The 16,936-nt window shown below is 46.9% G+C and overlaps 1 protein-coding gene across 1 annotated transcript; it reads left to right on the top strand.

The window, feature by feature from the left end:
• The first annotated feature begins 13,971 nt into the window (after window positions 1-13,971).
• Window positions 13,972-16,540, top strand: LOC136469866 (wall-associated receptor kinase 2-like). The gene is made up of 2 exons (XM_066467897.1): window positions 13,972-14,742; window positions 16,307-16,540. Exons 1-2 carry the CDS (start codon window positions 13,972-13,974, stop codon window positions 16,538-16,540), a joined length of 1,005 nt encoding a protein of 334 aa, XP_066323994.1.
• Window positions 16,541-16,936: the final 396 nt, after the last annotated feature.

The raw sequence follows: 16,936 nt of genomic DNA, 5'->3' as shown, positions 1-16,936 counted from the left end.
GGAGGAGCAGTGCCGTGGGACCGTGGGGATTCGTGTGCGCTCGTGAGGTGGGGCCGACGGACGGCGGAAGGCACAGCGACGGCGTTGTAGACCTAGAGCAAGGCGCGTCGGGGTCGGCGGCACGGGGCCATGGTGAAAGCTCTAGTTTGGTTTTGGTGAATTGATGAAACCCTAAGTGCTAACCTAGTTTATCAAGTGATCATGACATAGGTAGCACACTTCAAGTAGAAGAAGCTAATGAAGATCATAGCATGACAATGGTGATGGCATGGCGATGATCAAGGGCTTAAACTTGAAATGAAGAAAGAGAAAAACAAAAAGCTCAAGGCAAAGGTATAAACCATAGGAGCTATTTTGTTTTGGTGATCAAGACACTTAGAGAGTGTGATCACATTTAGGTTTGATAGCCGTACTATTAAGAGGGGTGAAACTCGTATCGGAATGCGGTTATCAAAGTGCCACTAGATGCTCTAACTCATTGCATATGCATTTAGGATCTAGTGGAGTGCTAACACCCTTGATAATATTTGTGAAAATATGCTAACACATGTGCACAAGGTGTTTGCAGGGTTGAGATGGGATTCGGCGCTTTCGGGAAAATGAAATGTCTATTTTCTATTGCGCCGGATGCAAATTCTTGGTGGTTGGCACATTGGAGCAAGGGTGGAGAAGATAGAAGTGAGAACAGAGCTGATGCCAGCGTCGGTCCAGTGATCGGACGCTGAATCTAGAAGCACCGGACGCTGACTGCCTGCGTCCGGTCGCGTTGACTGTCGGTACAGTGGCTAGGGTTTACCACCGGACGCTGGCTGTGTCCGGTCGAGGTGGACCGGACGCATCCAGTCGAGGAAAACCAGGTTTCGACCTTTACTGTACTCGACCGGACGCTGAGGTTCCAGCGTCCAGTCAGTTTTAACTCTGGTCAGCGTCATAGCAGTTGAAATCTGATGAACAACTTTTGAAGCTGGTGACACGTGGCGTCCATCGGGCGACCGGACGCTGAGGGCCAGCGTCCGGTCAGTATGCCCGGAGCATCCGGTCAGAGCGTGTTTTGCCCAGTGAAGGGGTATAACGGCTCTATTTGATTGGGGCTCTATTTATAGCCCCATGGCTGGCTCAAGGGATCTATCTTTGGCCATTTTCATTGACATAGCAACCTTGTGAGCTAAGCCAAAGCCCTCCCACTCATCTACATCATTGATTCATCATCATAGTGAGATTGGGAGTGATCCAAGTGCATTGCTTGAGTGATTGCATGTAGAGGCACTTAGTGATCGTGTTTCGCTGCGGATTTCGCTTGTTACTCTTGGTGGTTGCCGCCACCTAGACGGCTTGGAGCAGCGAGGATCGTCGAGCGGAGGTGGTGATTGTCTCCGGCTCCGATCGTGGTGATTGTGAGGGGTTCTTGACCTTTCCCGGTGGAGCGCCAAAAGGTACTCTAGTGGATTGCTCATGGCTTGTGTGATTCTCATCTTGTGTTGGTTGTGCGGTACCCTATTGAGGGTTTGGCGTGTGAAGCCAATTAGCGCGTGAACCTCCAAGTGAGTGAATCGCCACAATGGGGACTAGCTTGCCGGCAAGCAAGTGAACCTCGGTAAAAATCATTGTGTTCATCATTGATTCCGAGGTGATTGGTCATCATTGTTATTCATCTTCATGATTGATTGGTTCATTCATCTACACGGCGGTATAACCCTCTTGATCACTCTCTTTACTTTACCGCAAACTAGTTGACAAGCTCTTTAGTGTAGCTAGTTGTGAGAGCTTGCATGCTTGATTGGTGTGGCTCTTTAGTTAGCCTTTGAGAGCACACTAACATAGGGTAGTGTCATTGCTCTTGTGTGAATTGACACTATCTAAACTAGAATTGTGGTAGGTGGCTTGCATTTTGAGTAGGCTAGCGTAACACTCGCTTCGCCTCATAATTGTCTAACCATTTGGTTAAGTGTTGTTGTAGAAATTTTTATTAGGCTATTCACCCCCCTCTAGCCATTAGGACCTTTCACATGGGAAGGACAGGCTCACAACGACGCGGTGGCTTGGGCGACGGCAGGCGTGGCCTAGGCAGGTGCTGTGGTGCAACGGGCAACGGAAGTGGAGCGGCGTGGCAACACAGGCCCAGGTGCGCTCGCGCACATGGCGGCAGGTGAAGGAAGTGGCCGCACAGTGGTGCCGCAAGTTCAGTGCGGGGCCGTGGGTCTCGCGCACGCGTGTGAGGGGCCAACGACGGATGGCAGGAGGCGCGGTGACGGCGGCCCATCGTAGGAGCAAGCAAAGAAAGGGAGGTAGACAGCGACAGACACCGAGAGGGTGGGAGAGAAAAAGTAGTGCGAAGGCAGGGACAGCACGGCATGAGCTACGACAGGGCATTAAAGCGTGCCCGCGTGCGGCCACGCGCACACAGCAGCGTGATGTCATGATGCAGCAGGCTACGCGATGGCATCGAGCATGGCTTGGTAGGTGGTTCATGCGGTGAGCGGAGCACCACGTTGGCCAGATGGCTGGCAGGCAGTGCACATGGTGACCGCATGCTGAGCCATACGACGGTCAGTAGTGATGCGCACGAATTTTAAAGAGACGAAAAAACCGCGGATTAGCTCGCTAAGTTCCGACCAAAATGCACTACCCTAGAGTTGAGACTACCATCTCCCCACCGAAACAACCCATACGACCATAAGATGACCACCGAGAAGGAAAGAGAGACGCCAAGATAGACTGCTCACGTAGGACGCCGGTTCATGGACAGAGCACCACTAACATGGTTAACATGTTCAATGCATTCTAGCGAAGTTCGGTTAATTTTAGAGTGATCATTGTAACCCCTAGCGCAACTATGACTTGTCCCATGCTCAAGTGCTTGCTAACCCATAGGAGCAAAATACTTAAGCACTATTGAACTATTTTGCTCAACATAATTTGCCAAAATTGACCTTTCGAACATAAATCCAATTTCTCGCCGACTCAACAAAAAGTTCTAGTTTAAATCTCGGATTCAATTTCTGAGCTATCATATATACTATTGAATAACTTTTACTCACCAAAACAAGAGTTGCATTTTCATCTATTAAACTTGTGCTCCAGATTTATTCAAGTACTGAGTACAAGTTATATTTTATTTTGTTTATAAAAATTGCTTTTCATGCTTAATCTAATAGAACAAACCGTTCGCTACCTATTTGCTAGAATTATTGTCTGACATTCCTAAATATCTTTATGCACTGATTAATTTAACTTGGACATTTATTTGAGTCCATAAAACTGAGTCACACAGGATTCACCTATCGCTTCAAGTATGTTTTTAAATAAAAAATCCGAGAAACTTGTTTCGGAAATTTTTTAGGCCTAAATCTCGGTGCTAAACGAGCTCGTAACACCAGAGGTGTTACAACCAACCCCCCTTAAAAAGAATCTCATCCTGAGATTCGGAGCAAGAATCAGAAAAGGGGAAAACGCGATTACATTTCGTAAATATGCGATTACTCAAAAGATTACACGACTTCGAATACTAAACCACACGGGGATTTAGGAATACATGGCTAAGAGCAACCTAGCACAACCAAAGCTTAATCTAGAAGTTCAGATAGATGAGGACAATGGAGAAACAACAAGATAATGATTATCCAAAACATATCGCATGACCAACAGATCCAGAAATAGGAGACTGAGAAGTTAAACATCGTGAACCCCAAGACCAACTAATCAAAGGGAACTTGAACTTCTTCAAAAACCAGATCCCTTCTTCTTCTTAGGTTACACCATCACCTCAGACTGACGAGCCTAGTCCCATGAATGACGACTGGATCTCGTAGCTCTACTCCGAATGCGAGGGGAATGGGGATGAAGAAGAAGAGCAAGGACCAAGGGCATCTTAGAGCGGCGAACGGAGGTGGTATGCAACACACCGGAAGTGGAGATGACATGAATGGGATACGCAGATGGTACATGTTGTGGGGATAAAGTCGGCCATGCTGCACTTCCTATGCGAGCAGACAGAGGATAAGGGAGAGGAGAGGAGAGGGGTTCACTCGATGAGGCAGGCGTGCGGGTGGCTGTGTCCCCAAAAGAAGAAAGCAGGGAGGGGGAAAGGGTTGGGTCTGGTATGGGGACGGGGCGTGGGGGTCGAGAGCCGACCGGATGCCAGGAAAAAGAGAGGCGCACAGTGCACGAGGACGGCGAGTGCGGTATGATGCCACGACCACACGAAAATGGGGTGCTAAAGGGCCCGACATAGATGGTGTCCGCAGGGCACGCAGCGAAATAACCCAGCATGCATAGCGCGGTCAAGCTAGACACAGGGCTTGGGACAAGACGTCCACTCAGGCTTTTCCAATCACTCCCGACTACCCACGGCTAACTTTCCTTGCTAGCTCTTATTTTTCTTTCCCCTTCCTTGACCACATCCATCTTTCATGTAAACTAAGACCATGTCATACATTCTTCCTCCAAAATCACATTCTCTTGCTTACCTTGAGAGAACACTATTTCATCAACCCGTTGTGGATTTCCTGTTCGAACACACGAATATTTTCAAGGAGAATATTTTGTAGCAAAAGCAGTATGGCGGTGTAACTTGGTAAAGGTACTTGGTCAACAACCTCGATACTAGCGTGTGCCAAGCAGTGTCACCATGTGACAGCTGTTCCATAGAGAGCCCTCAATTTCGTCATGGCACCATAAGCTATTAATCAGGCAACTACTACCAACTTACACGCAATGAAGGCAGTGGGATCATAGACCATAGAATAAGAGGAGTATTGCAAGGGAAGATTCAAACAACAAGAGTTCCCTTCACAACTTGGGACAAGGAATTCAAATCCAATGATGGATTTGTTTTAAAGAGATTCAAGTGTTCTGCTGGGACATCCACAATTAGTCGATACAGTGTCCTATGTTTTCCAATCATGGCTGGTCTATTGGCATCTAAATGACAACTTCTCTTGTAACCCACTTAACATCGCCCTTGAAAACTCTAAGCACGTCTCACGAACTTAAGGGTAGATGGACGCACTGAACATAGTGAAATAAACAAAATGCACATTCTAACAGTCTTATACGGGTACATCATATAGGCATTCACTCTCCCCTTCTCGACACATCATTCACCTTCCCTATGGCGGACGATCTCAACAACTACGGATGAACAACAACGGCAAGAATACAATACCGAAGGACAGCGACAAAAAACACTACTACTACGGGTACAGCATCCCAAGGCAACTAATCTACTCTGGACCACGCATCTTCATTCCCAGGCTCGACGGATTCTTCTACCACTCTGGCTATGGATCTGCCTCCTCTCTAGGCAATGACTGAGTGAGAGGAATCAAGGGTTCTACTTCTAACACTTTCGAGGGTGGAGGTGCCGGTGGTACTACAACACCGGTTCCTTCTTTCTGGTGGGTGGATAGGGATCCCCTCCACAATCAAGGGATCCTACCATTCCGTAACCAGCGTCCTCCGCTTGGCCCTGGTGACAAGATAGGCTTCTCCCAACTGATGGACATGTTGATCTTTAGCCTCCTTTAGAGCTTCTGACATGGTAGTCTCCTGACTCTCCGTGGTTGTCGCACTGGCATGCGCTTCAGCGAGCTGCACCTAGAGCATCCTGGAGAAGATCTCAGCTTCCTTAGCTCGACGAAGGCACTTCCTTAGCTTTGAGGCTTGCTAGTCATATTGCTCATGTAGATCAAGCAGATAAGTGGTCAAGTGCACCATGGTAGGTCTATCATCTTGCGCATCTCACCCTTGCAAAGCCTCCATGCGAGCCCTCCATGCCCGTCGATTCTTTTCCAAGGATGGAAAGAACCTCATGGGGTACGAGCAATGGGCTCTTCATAGATCTAGCAAAGATACCGCAAGGCTTTGCGGGCCATAACCTGGTAGGTGTCGACGAGGTGAAACCCGGTTGTAGTCACATTCTAGGCTTCAGTGATGTCGGGGAACTCTTCACTCTTCCCAATGTAGACGGTAACCTCACACCACTCAGTGTCATGCTTCTCATACTCACGGCCCTCATACTCGGGACGATCTTTGACTCTGAGCTTTTTGCAGGGTGGCATGCAGGATTCTAGGAAAACCCTCAATGTTCAGGCAGTAACTACTAACTCAGGCTCCTGCCATCCCTAGCGGTGGTTGTGAGGAAGGACTGAGCAAAAAGCTTGCTCAAAGGAAAAGCTAGACTAGCTAAAGTGCGCCGAGTGGTGGTACCAACGGCTAAGCCAGGCCCTGCTTATAAAGGCAGAGCGATCAATGGTCCTGGGGCGGTCCATCAAGGTTCCTACGTGTGGTCACTATGAATGAATCGACCAAATCCTTCATGCGTTCGAGGCGAGCGATGTCCGAGGCCATTAATGACTAGTACGACTACAGGGCAAGGGTCTGACAAGAGTGTAGAAAAGAGTATGGGGAGACGTGGGTCACGACAGGCGTGAACCATGGGCGAACGCGAAGCACGAAGCCACAGTGCAGAAATAACTCCGGAATAGGAACAAGTCAGTCGTGCACAATACAACACGCGTGACACCTATGGATGGCGTATCTACAAGCAATACGAGCACCGCAATGCACAACCAGGATATGCATGATAGCACGTCCTATACGTCCTTCCACTGTTGCCAACATATAGGGCAACCGTTCTCAGATTTTTGACACATCGTTCTCTCCCTATAGCTAGTCGATACTATCGGACTATGTTCGAGGTCAAGGTATCTGCGGAAAAATTGATTAAGCCTACCTAAGTCAGCAGAGTGCCATCTATCCTGGATATATAACCATAGTAATAGGGCTACTTATATAACTTCGCATGCAACGTCCTGACTTTTTGAAAAGAATTTATTGTCAAATTTTGTTATAGAAATAGGTTTCGAAGCTTTATTTCCTCATTTATGCTCTGATACCACCTGTGAAAGCTCTAGTTTGGTTTTGGTGAATTAATGAAACCCTAAGTGCTAACCTAGTTCATCAAAGTGATCATGAGATATGTAGCACATTCCAAGTTATGAAGCAAATGAAGATCATGACACGATGATGGTGATGCCATGGTGATGATCAAGTGCTTGGACTTGAAAAGAAGAAAGAGAAAAACAAAAGGCTCAAGGCAAAGGTATAAATGGTTGGAGCCATTTTGTTTTGGTGATCGAGACACTTAATGAGTGTGATCACATTTAGGATCGATAGCCATACTATTAAGAGGGGTGAAACTCGTATCGAGATGCGATTATCAAAGTGCCACTAGATGCTCTAACTCATTGCATATGCATTTAGTATCTAGTCGAGTGCTAACACCCTTGAAAATGTTTGTGAAAATATGCTAACACATGTGCACAAGGTGATACACTTGGTAGTTGGCACATTTGAGCAATGGTGAAGAAGATAGAGTTGAAAAGGAGTTAGTCACGCTAGTCACACAGTGACCGGATGCTGGTCTCAGTGGGACCAGTGCATCCATCAATGATACAGTAAAGACGCTGGCGTCGGTCTTCGACTGGACACTGGGTCACTTGGTGACCGGACGCTAACAGGGTGTGTCTGGTCCGGCTGATATGGTAGCGCACAGAAGAGTCACCGTATGACCGGACGCTGGGTGAGTCCAGTCAAGCATGACTGGACGCGTCTGGTCGTGAAAAGTCATCTCTGGATGCTTACTGGAAACAACCGGATGCTAGGGTTTAGCGTCCGATCACTTTGAGCTGTTGCATCTGGTCATCACTTGAACGTTGAGATCGGGCGATCGACATTTGAAGAGAGGGGACACGTGGCACACATCGCGTGACGTGTGATCGAACACTGAGGTTCGGCGTCTAGTTGATATGACCGGAGCGTTTGGTCACCCCGAGTTGTGCCTAGTGAAGGGGTACAACGACTCTATTTCATGGGGGCTTCTATTTAAGCCCCATGGTCAGCTCTAGCTCACTCTCTTAGCCATTTGCATTGACATAGCAACCTTATGAGCTTAGCCAAAGCCCTCCCACTCATCTCCATCATTGATTCATCATCTTTGTGAGATTAGGAGTGAATCCAAGTGCATTGCTTGAGTGTTTGCATCTAGAAGCACTTGGTGTTCGTGTTTTGCTATGGGATTCGCTTGTTACTCTTGGTGGTTGCCACCACTTAGATGGCTTAGAGCAGCGAGGATCATCGAGCAGAGGGTGGTGATTGTCTCTGGCTCCGATCATGGTGATTGTGAGGGGTTCTTGACCTTTCCCCGGTGGAGAGCCAAAATGTACTCTAGTGGATTGCTCGTGGCTTGTATGATCCTCATCTTGTGTTAGTTGTGCGGCACCCTATTGAGGGTTTGGCATGTGATGCCAATTAGCGCGTGAACCTCCAAGTGAGTGAATCGCCACAACGAGGAGTAGCTTGCTGGTAAGCAAGTGAACCTCGATAAAAAATTATTGTGTTCATCATTTGATTCTAAGGTGATTGGTCTTTATTGATATTGATTCTTGTGATTGATTGGTTCACTCCTTGATACGGCGGTATAACTATCTTGCTCTCTCTCTTTATATTACCGCAAACTAGTTATCAAGCTCTTTAGTGTAACTAGTCGTGAGAGCTTGTTAGTTTAGTTAATGTGACTCTTTAGTTAGTCTTTGAGAGCACACTAACTTAGTATAGTGCCATAGCTAGTATGCGATTAGAGACAATAGAAACTGAAATTATGGTAGGTGGCTTGCATTTTTAGTAGGCTAGCATAACACTTGCTTCGCCTCATAATAGTCTAACCGGTTTGTTAAGTGTTGTTGTAGAAATTTTTATTAGGCTATTCACCCCCCTCTAGCCATTAGGACCTTTCAACCTGTGGTAGAACCGCCCAATCTAATGCCTCCTAGGAGTACTTATCTTCCATTAGACACTAAGCACTCAAGGGAAAACACTAAATTACGCAGTTCCGTCAAGCACACCCTAGGGGAGAACCCAAAAATCCATATTTTTCCATCAGGATCACAAATCAAAGAATAAAGCTTACACCATTCTTTAATCATTTCTTACATCACTTTACATGTAGCATTAAAGTATAATATTTATTATTTATAACATCGGAATATGAACAAGTTATCAGAGTTATGAACAATTTAATTTAACAGCGGACTATAAACATGTGAACAGAGTTACAATAGAAATAAATATCTATTCCTAACATGATGAAGCATTGATATATAAACTATGCCAACAAATTATAAAACTTTCATTTAGAAAAACATTTAGTGAGAGTTATAAATAAAAACTATGATCACAGCATAAAGGAATCATCTCTGAGCCCACCAGGAGGAATCCACACACAAGGGTCAGCTCTAGCATCCGCCTGCCACCTGCAATAGGGGAAATAAAACTCGGAGTACTCAATTGTACTCAGCAAGACGTACCCAATAGGAGAAAAGAAAAGACTCCAGGGATATGCAAGGCTATCTGGCTTGTGGGTTTATTGCATCTACAGGAGCATTACTAAACATGCGTCTTTATATTCGATTTTATTAGCAGTCGTTATTGGTTCATTAACTAATCATTCTATGTAAGCACCTATGCTACTTTCAAGCAGGTGATAAGCAATCAGAATCATTTTACCATCTTTCATCTTCCAGTTCTTACTACGATGCTAGAGTTTAGACAAGTTGTACCGACACGACGGCGATTCATGAATCAATGAGCCCAGCTGGGTACCCCAAAACACACGCCTCGCTTGTACCCCAGACACAAGCAGAACCAACCCACTACCCTCCTGTCATGGGGTCTAGGTCCCCGTCCAAACTTGGACTCTAAGCCCCCGCTCCTGAGTTCCAGACTCAGAGAGGTGCAAGGACCTCCACCCAAAAACCACCATGAAAGTCGGTCTGGAAAGACCCAGAACCCATGACAAGAGAGTAACAAGTATGTGCTCGGGATAATAAGTCTGTGACTTGCCTAGAGTCCAACGCAACGGTCGGTCCTTAACCGGCACAGACAGAGAAAACAGTATAACCAAGCTATGCCCCATTGGCTGTGGAATACAACCTCTTACACCTACCAATACCCATACCATATCCCTACCCAGTCACCATTTTTTCTTTCACCATGTATATATTACAAGTGATAATAATATAGTAACAACAATAATATATTTCCTATCTCTCGTGCGTGACAAACAACCACTCGACTTCTACCGGAGTCTTATAGCATAGCCATCTACACAATCCTATCATACTAGTAAGACTCATAGGATAAAGATATATATATATATATATATATATATATATATATATATATATATATATATATATATATATATATATATATATATATATATATATGCAAGTGGGTTTCATTCAGCTACTCCGTTTGATACCATCGATCCACCGTCATTCCTATTATGATATGCAATGCGATGTAGAGATGATGCAATAGTTAATTAACCAGGCAACAACAACTCTTAAAACAGAGTACATACTACGAACTAACAAGCTAGCTCTAATGACTAACGTACTAATCTACGTATCAACATCGTCGAGAAAGGTGTCATTTCCCAACAAGTGTTTTATTTATACAATTCCAAGGTGTTTCTCTATTTCATTTATTTGATTTACTATATATTCAAACTAGGGCTCATTTTCTATCTTAGCAATTCAATTACTCTGTAGCTACCAAAATTATAGTGGACACCTAACCATATGATGAACCTACCATAAAAATTTCATAGCATTTGGAGCAAGGAAACTAATTTAATAAATTACAACAACAATAGATTAATTTTTAAGGCAAATTATTTTGCACTAAAGCATGTGATTTTATGTGCTCACTGTGTAGTACAATCTATGTAGAGTTCAACAAAATTGGATTTGTCATTTTACGATTTTATTTGATTTATTATGAATTTTACAAGTTTTAGCCAATTTAATAGAAAATATTAAATCTAAATAAAAAGAAACAGAGCTTGTGGGCCAAATATGGCCCGACTCGGCCCAGTCCGGGTGGACGCGCGGCCCAGGCGCGGGCAGGCGGCACGGACAGCCCAGGCGGCAGGCAGGCCGCAGCCCAACAAGCCGGCCCACGTGCCAGGGCAAGGCGGCGACGGTACCACTTTGCGTCGAGACCCCTGATCTTCTAACAATTTACCCTACAGTACATCAGGCACTCCGAAGTACTATTCATCTAAGTCTAGTGTTTCGCATTTGGACCCAACGAAAGGTTCTATTTCCATTTCTCACCTTCTTTCCGTCCCCAAAAGCAGAGCACGAGCACTGGACGGTGGCTCCGGCCGATTGCCACCGGAGGGACGGCAACCAGGCGACACAGGAGTAGCAGAGGACCCGGCTGTGCATGCGGTCATCGACGATATGGCCCGAGGCGGCCCACGCCACGGTGGCCACGCACGCACACGGGCGGCCATGGGGCGACGGCAGCAGAGGTGAAATGGCTCAGCGGATGAGCAGCGTGTGCTCGAGGTGCGGTTTGGTGTTGGGGGGGTGGCGCGTGAGGCATGGGGTACGAGGAGGAGCAGTGCTGCGGGACCATGGAGATTCATGTGCGTTCACGAGGGGGCTGACGGACGGCGGAAGGCGCAGCGACGGCGTCGTAGACCTAGAGCAGGGCATGTCGGGGTCGGCGGCACAAGGCGATGGGAAGGACAGGCTCATGGCGACGCGGTGGTTCATGCGATGGTGGGCGTGACCTAGGCAGGTGCCGTGGGGCAACGGGCAACGGAAGTGGAGCGGCGCGACAACACGGTCCCAGGCGCGCTCACGCGCACGATGACAGGCGAAGGAAGCAGTCGCGCAATGGAGCCTCAAGTCCAGCGCGGGGCCATGGGTCTTGCGTGCGCGCGTGAGTGGCCGGCGACGAACGGCAGGAGGAGCAGTGACGGTGGCCTAGCGTAGGAGCAAGCAAAGAAAGGGAGGTAGACAACGACAGACACCGAGAGAGTGAGAGAGAAAAAGTAGTGCGAAGGCAGGGACAACATGGCATGAGCTGTGGCAAGGCATGAAAGCATGCCTGCGTGCGGCCACGCGCACATAGCAGCGCGATGTCATGATGCAACAGGCTACGCGACGGCGTCGAGCATGGCTTGGTAGGTGGTTCGTGTGGTGGGTGGAGCACCACGTCGGCCAGATGGCTGGCAGGCAGTGCACACGGCGACCGTAGGCCGAGCCGTACGACGGTCAGTAGTGATGCGCACAAATTTTAAAGAGACACAAAAACCGCAGATTAGCTCTCTAAGTTCTGACCAAAATGCACTATCCTAGAGTTGACACTACCATCTCCCCACCAAAACAACCCATACGACCAGAAGATGACCAGAGAGAAGGAAAGAAAGACACCAAGATAGACTGGTCGTGTAGGACGCCGGTTCACGAACAGAGCGCCACTAACATGGTTAACATGTTCAATGCGTTCTAGCAAAGTTCGGTTAATTTTAGAGTGATCGTCGTAACCCTTAACACAACTACGACCTGTGCCATGCTCAAGTGCTTACTCCGATGCAGCCCACTGTGCAAAAGCATAACATTAGTGTTGAGGTATGTTTGTCGAAATTTAAATGCCAACATAGCACTATCTATTATCGTTTCCAACTTAGAAAATTATAGCTTTTAGTTTTGAACTAACATCCACTAGCGCTTTTTGCCTTAATTTCTAAAAGGTCTAAACCCTGTCGATTTCAACTAACAAGTATATCATGACCTAGCCCATACTGCATACTAACCCATAGGAGCGAAATACTTAAGCACTATTGAACTATTTTGCTCAACATAATTTGCCAAAATTGACCTTTCGAACATAAATCCAATTTCTCACCGACTCAACGAAAAGTTCTAGTTTAAATCTCGGATTTGATTTCTGAGCAATCATATATACTATTGAATAACTTTTACTCACCAAAACAAGAGTTGCATTTTCATCTATTAAACTTGCTCTCTAGATTTATTCAAGTACTAAATACAAGTTATATTTTATTTTGTTTATAAAAATTACTTTTCATGCTTAATCTAATAGAACAAACCGTTCGCTATCTATTTACTAGAATTATTGTCCGACATTCCTAAATTTCTTTACGCACTGAGTAATTTAACTTGGGCGTTTATTTAAGTCCACAAAACTGAGTCACATAGGATTCACCTATCGCTTCAAGTATGTTTTTAAATAAAAAATCCAAGAAACTTGTTTCGGAAATTTTTCTTAGGCCTAAATCTCGGTGCTAAACGAGCTCATAACACCAGAGGTGTTACAGTGCGGCACCCTCCCCACCCTCGGCGGCGCCCTTTCTCACCCTGGCGACCAAGCTCCCCCCACCTCGGCGCCTAGAATCGATTGAACCAGCCTTTCCCTCTCCTTGTTCATACGTGTGTTTCAAGTGTTTTAGGCATTTCAGATGTATGTTGCATTTGTTTCATATATATGTTGCAGAAGTAGATCTGTGATGTTGCACAGGTTGCATATTGCAATTGTTTCAGAGGCATGTTGCAAGCGTATGTTTCGAGTGTTTCAGACATTTCAGATATATATTTCATCTATGTGTTTCCGAACGCATGTTGCAAGTGTGTTTATCTGGATGTTGCATATGTTTCACACATACGTTGCATGTGTTTTATTTGGATGTTGCGTATGGTTGCAATGGTTTTCAAGTATTTTCAGGTGTTTCTTTCAAGTGTTTCAAAAACATGTTTCAAGTGTTTCAACTGCCTACAGACGTATGTTGCAGTTGTTGTATTTGGATGTTTTAAAAGTAGATCGGGTGTTGTATCTCTCCTCCCCACACCTTCTGTTGCATCGTCTTAGGGCATCCATTCGACGCCGCGGCTAGGTCCTTCCGAATCTGACACACCGCGCACGTTTCCCCTCTTGTCGCTCGGGTGACGCAGGCCCTGCATGGAGCGCGAAACGAAATACAGCGTGCGAATGTCTGGGCTCTAGCACTACCGTTATATAAACAGGTTGTGCAGCAAGGATTAGGCAATAGCAGTGGTGAGTAAGTGAAGTGGTCCAGTGAGCAAACAACACTCAATGGCCATAGGCTCAGCAGCTTTCGCGGTGGTGTTAGCGATCCCGGCGGCCGCGGCAGAGTCTCCAGCACCAGCAGCGCCGATAGGGCTGGCTGACTGCAACACCAGCTGCGGGGGCATGAGCGTGCCGTACCCTTTCGGCTTCGGGCCGCCGCGCTGCTACTGCCCGGGGTTCAACCTGACCTGCGACCGGAGCAGCGGCCAGCTGCTCCTGGGCGACGGCACGCTCCGTGTCGCCGAGATCTCCCTCCGGAACGCCACGGTGCGCGTGGTGCGCAGCGGCTCCATCATCGACAGCGCCAGCATCACCTCAGATCGGAACGTCTCCTTCGGCGGCAGCTTCATGAACCACGGCTACATGCTGTCCAACAGCAACGAGCTGGTGCTCTCCGGGTGCAACCTGGTGGCGACGCTGGTGGAGGACCTCGCCGTCGGGCCCGGCAGGTCGGGCATCATCAGCGGCTGCGTGTCCTTTTGCTCGTTCCGCAACAAGAAGGTGGACAGCGTCGGGCAGACGGGGGCGGGCAGCAAGTACTGCTCCGGCATGGCGTGCTGCCAGGTGCCCATCAACTACCACAGCTCCCCCACGCAGGTTCGCCTCAGGTGGCTGGACGCCGGGAACCACAGCGAGGCGCTGACGTTCCTGCCGACCTACGTGTTCATGGCGGAGGAGGGCTGGTTCGACCAGAGGCCGCTGGCCGACCAGCTGCTGAGCGTGAAGCAGAGCCCGCCGAGGGCGGCGCTCGAGGTGCCCCTTGTCCTCCTGTGGGGGGTCAGGGCCTTCCACCGCTGCCCAACTTGCTTTAAAAAGGATTTTTAAGTTGTTGAGTTTGAAAATGCGAAAACTATATAAATAGATTTGTCTTAAAAAGGACTTTCACAACAATATATATACATATATATATATATATATATATATCATTTTCTAATAAATATTTGTTTATAAAAATAAAAAGTCAAAGTTATGCTTTGGAGATTGTATTGTTGTCCAAAACGACTTGAATTATAAATACGGAGAGGGTATCTTTTAGCAAATGCATGACGTTGTCCGAAGCTGCTTCGTGATTCAAGACCATGACGTTGTCTGAAACTGATTTGTGAATCAATATCTATCTTTTACTTAACTCCATGACCTTGTCTGAGGCTGCTTTGTCAACTCGGAAGGAAAACGTCCGAATGACTGCCACTAGAGTCTAGCTAGATATATATGACAGTAAACTAATTGTCCTTGAAATTCGCCGAACTTATTAATTATATCCTTGGATATGCAACTGGGTCATGCATAGGAATAGAAGCCAGGTCCACCTAGACCGAGTGAAACGACGGGAGTAGTGGACTTGCATTATTAGGCACATTAGGGCCTGTTTGGAACACGGTTTTTTCAAAGGAAAAGTGAAGCAAATCAAAATGGAGGAAATGAAGATAGTCATAGTGTTTGGAACAAAGGAAACCAGCGAATCCTTTCATCTGGAATACTGTAGCAACAATACGATTTCACAGGAAAAAAACATCCGCTCCTGCCTCTGGTTTTTCGATCCTTTGCGGAAGCCTCGCGGAAGCCTGATGTAGCTGCGCGGTTATCGTCTGCTGGGTGGAGAAGATTCCTGTGTTATAAATTTCTGTGTTCCAAACAACCTAAATTTTCTGTTCCTATGTTTTGAAATCCCGTAGTTTTTCACTTTTCATCATACCTTATTCCTGCGTTTTTTCTTATTCCTGTGTTTTGGATTCCTTCGTTCCAAACAGGCTAACTTAAGTCGTCGTCGGTATGGTGGCACGCAGCAGGTCAGGCTCAGACATGTGCGTGGGCCAGTAAATTTAGGTCTTGTTTAGTTCCTTCTAAAAGTTTACATCCTAACTCATTAAATATTTGGATATATGTATGAAATATTAAATATAAACTAAAAAATAACTAATTGCACATATTACGATTACTTTACGAGACAAATCTTTTAAGCCTAATTGGTTCATAATTTGACAATAAAGTAATACAGTAACACATGTGCTAATGATGGATTAATAGGGTCTGACGGATTCTGTAATTTATTTTTTATTAGTATCTAAACACCCCATGCTATACCCCACGTAATAACCAATGTGACGTCCTAAAATTTTACACCCTAAAACTAAACAAGACCTTTGAGGAGCGGGAACAATAAGCCACGTCAGCTTGGGTTATAGCCAAGCCATGTGGATGAGAGAGAAAACCGAATAACCGAGCTGCTTGTAGCAAGATCTGGCGCCGAGCGCTAGCCCTGTTCCCGAGTTTTGCGGGGCCCGCCTCCACTTCCGTGACCTGTACTCTAGAATGAATGACAGCCGCGCGCAGGCCGTAGGCTCGCCGGCCGTCGCTGTCCGCGACACAGCTCGTCGCTCGCCCGCCACTGGCCAGCTTCGCGCCGCTGTCGGCCGCCCACAGGGTCGGCTTCGCGACGCCTGCAGGCCGCCGCTTGCAGGTTTTGTGCGCCGGCTACCTCCATCTGCGCGACTCGCTGTGCCTCTGGCGGCTGCTGGCTGCTGCTCCAGCCGCCGACGCCGCGGCGACCGTGTGCGAGCCAAGACAAGCATAGCGAGGTGAAGGGGCCAGGGCATACGAGCTCGTGACCATGGCTGCCAGCGAGCTCGGTACCTGAGAGCGAGCCGGCGATGTGCTCGTCGGTTCTTGGGCAAGTGAACGGTGGCCTGCAGCCAACGGTGAGCTTGCTCGGCGTGTTCATCCACCATGAACTTGCCAAGACGAAAGAGGATAAGGATGAACATGTAAAGAAAAAAATAGTGACATGTAGGACCCACTTAATAAAAGAAGGAATATTTTAACCGTAAGAGGAGACAAATTGTTGTATCATTTGTCTGCAAAGCTCGTCTCTAGATGACATGGCTTGGCTTAAAACCAAGCTATTGAACCTGCTCTAAGGTCCTGTTTGGTTGGGCTTTTGGCTTTGACTTTTGGCCTCAAAAACCAAAAG

The sequence above is a fragment of the Miscanthus floridulus genome, chromosome 8, assembly GCF_019320115.1.
Source record: "Miscanthus floridulus cultivar M001 chromosome 8, ASM1932011v1, whole genome shotgun sequence".
NCBI classification, from domain to species: Eukaryota; Viridiplantae; Streptophyta; class Magnoliopsida; order Poales; family Poaceae; genus Miscanthus; species Miscanthus floridulus.
This window is presented reverse-complemented; position numbering and strand designations above follow the sequence as displayed.

Bases quoted from the DNA above. Each gene is read 5' to 3' on its own strand.
- LOC136469866 (XM_066467897.1), top strand. From the start codon at position 13,972: ATGGCCATAGGCTCAGCAGCTTTCGCGGTGGTGTTAGCGATCCCGGCG. The intron at 14,743-16,306 runs GTCAGGGCCTTC...CGCAGGCCGTAG, and splicing joins CCCTTGTCCTCCTGTGGGGG to GCTCGCCGGCCGTCGCTGTC.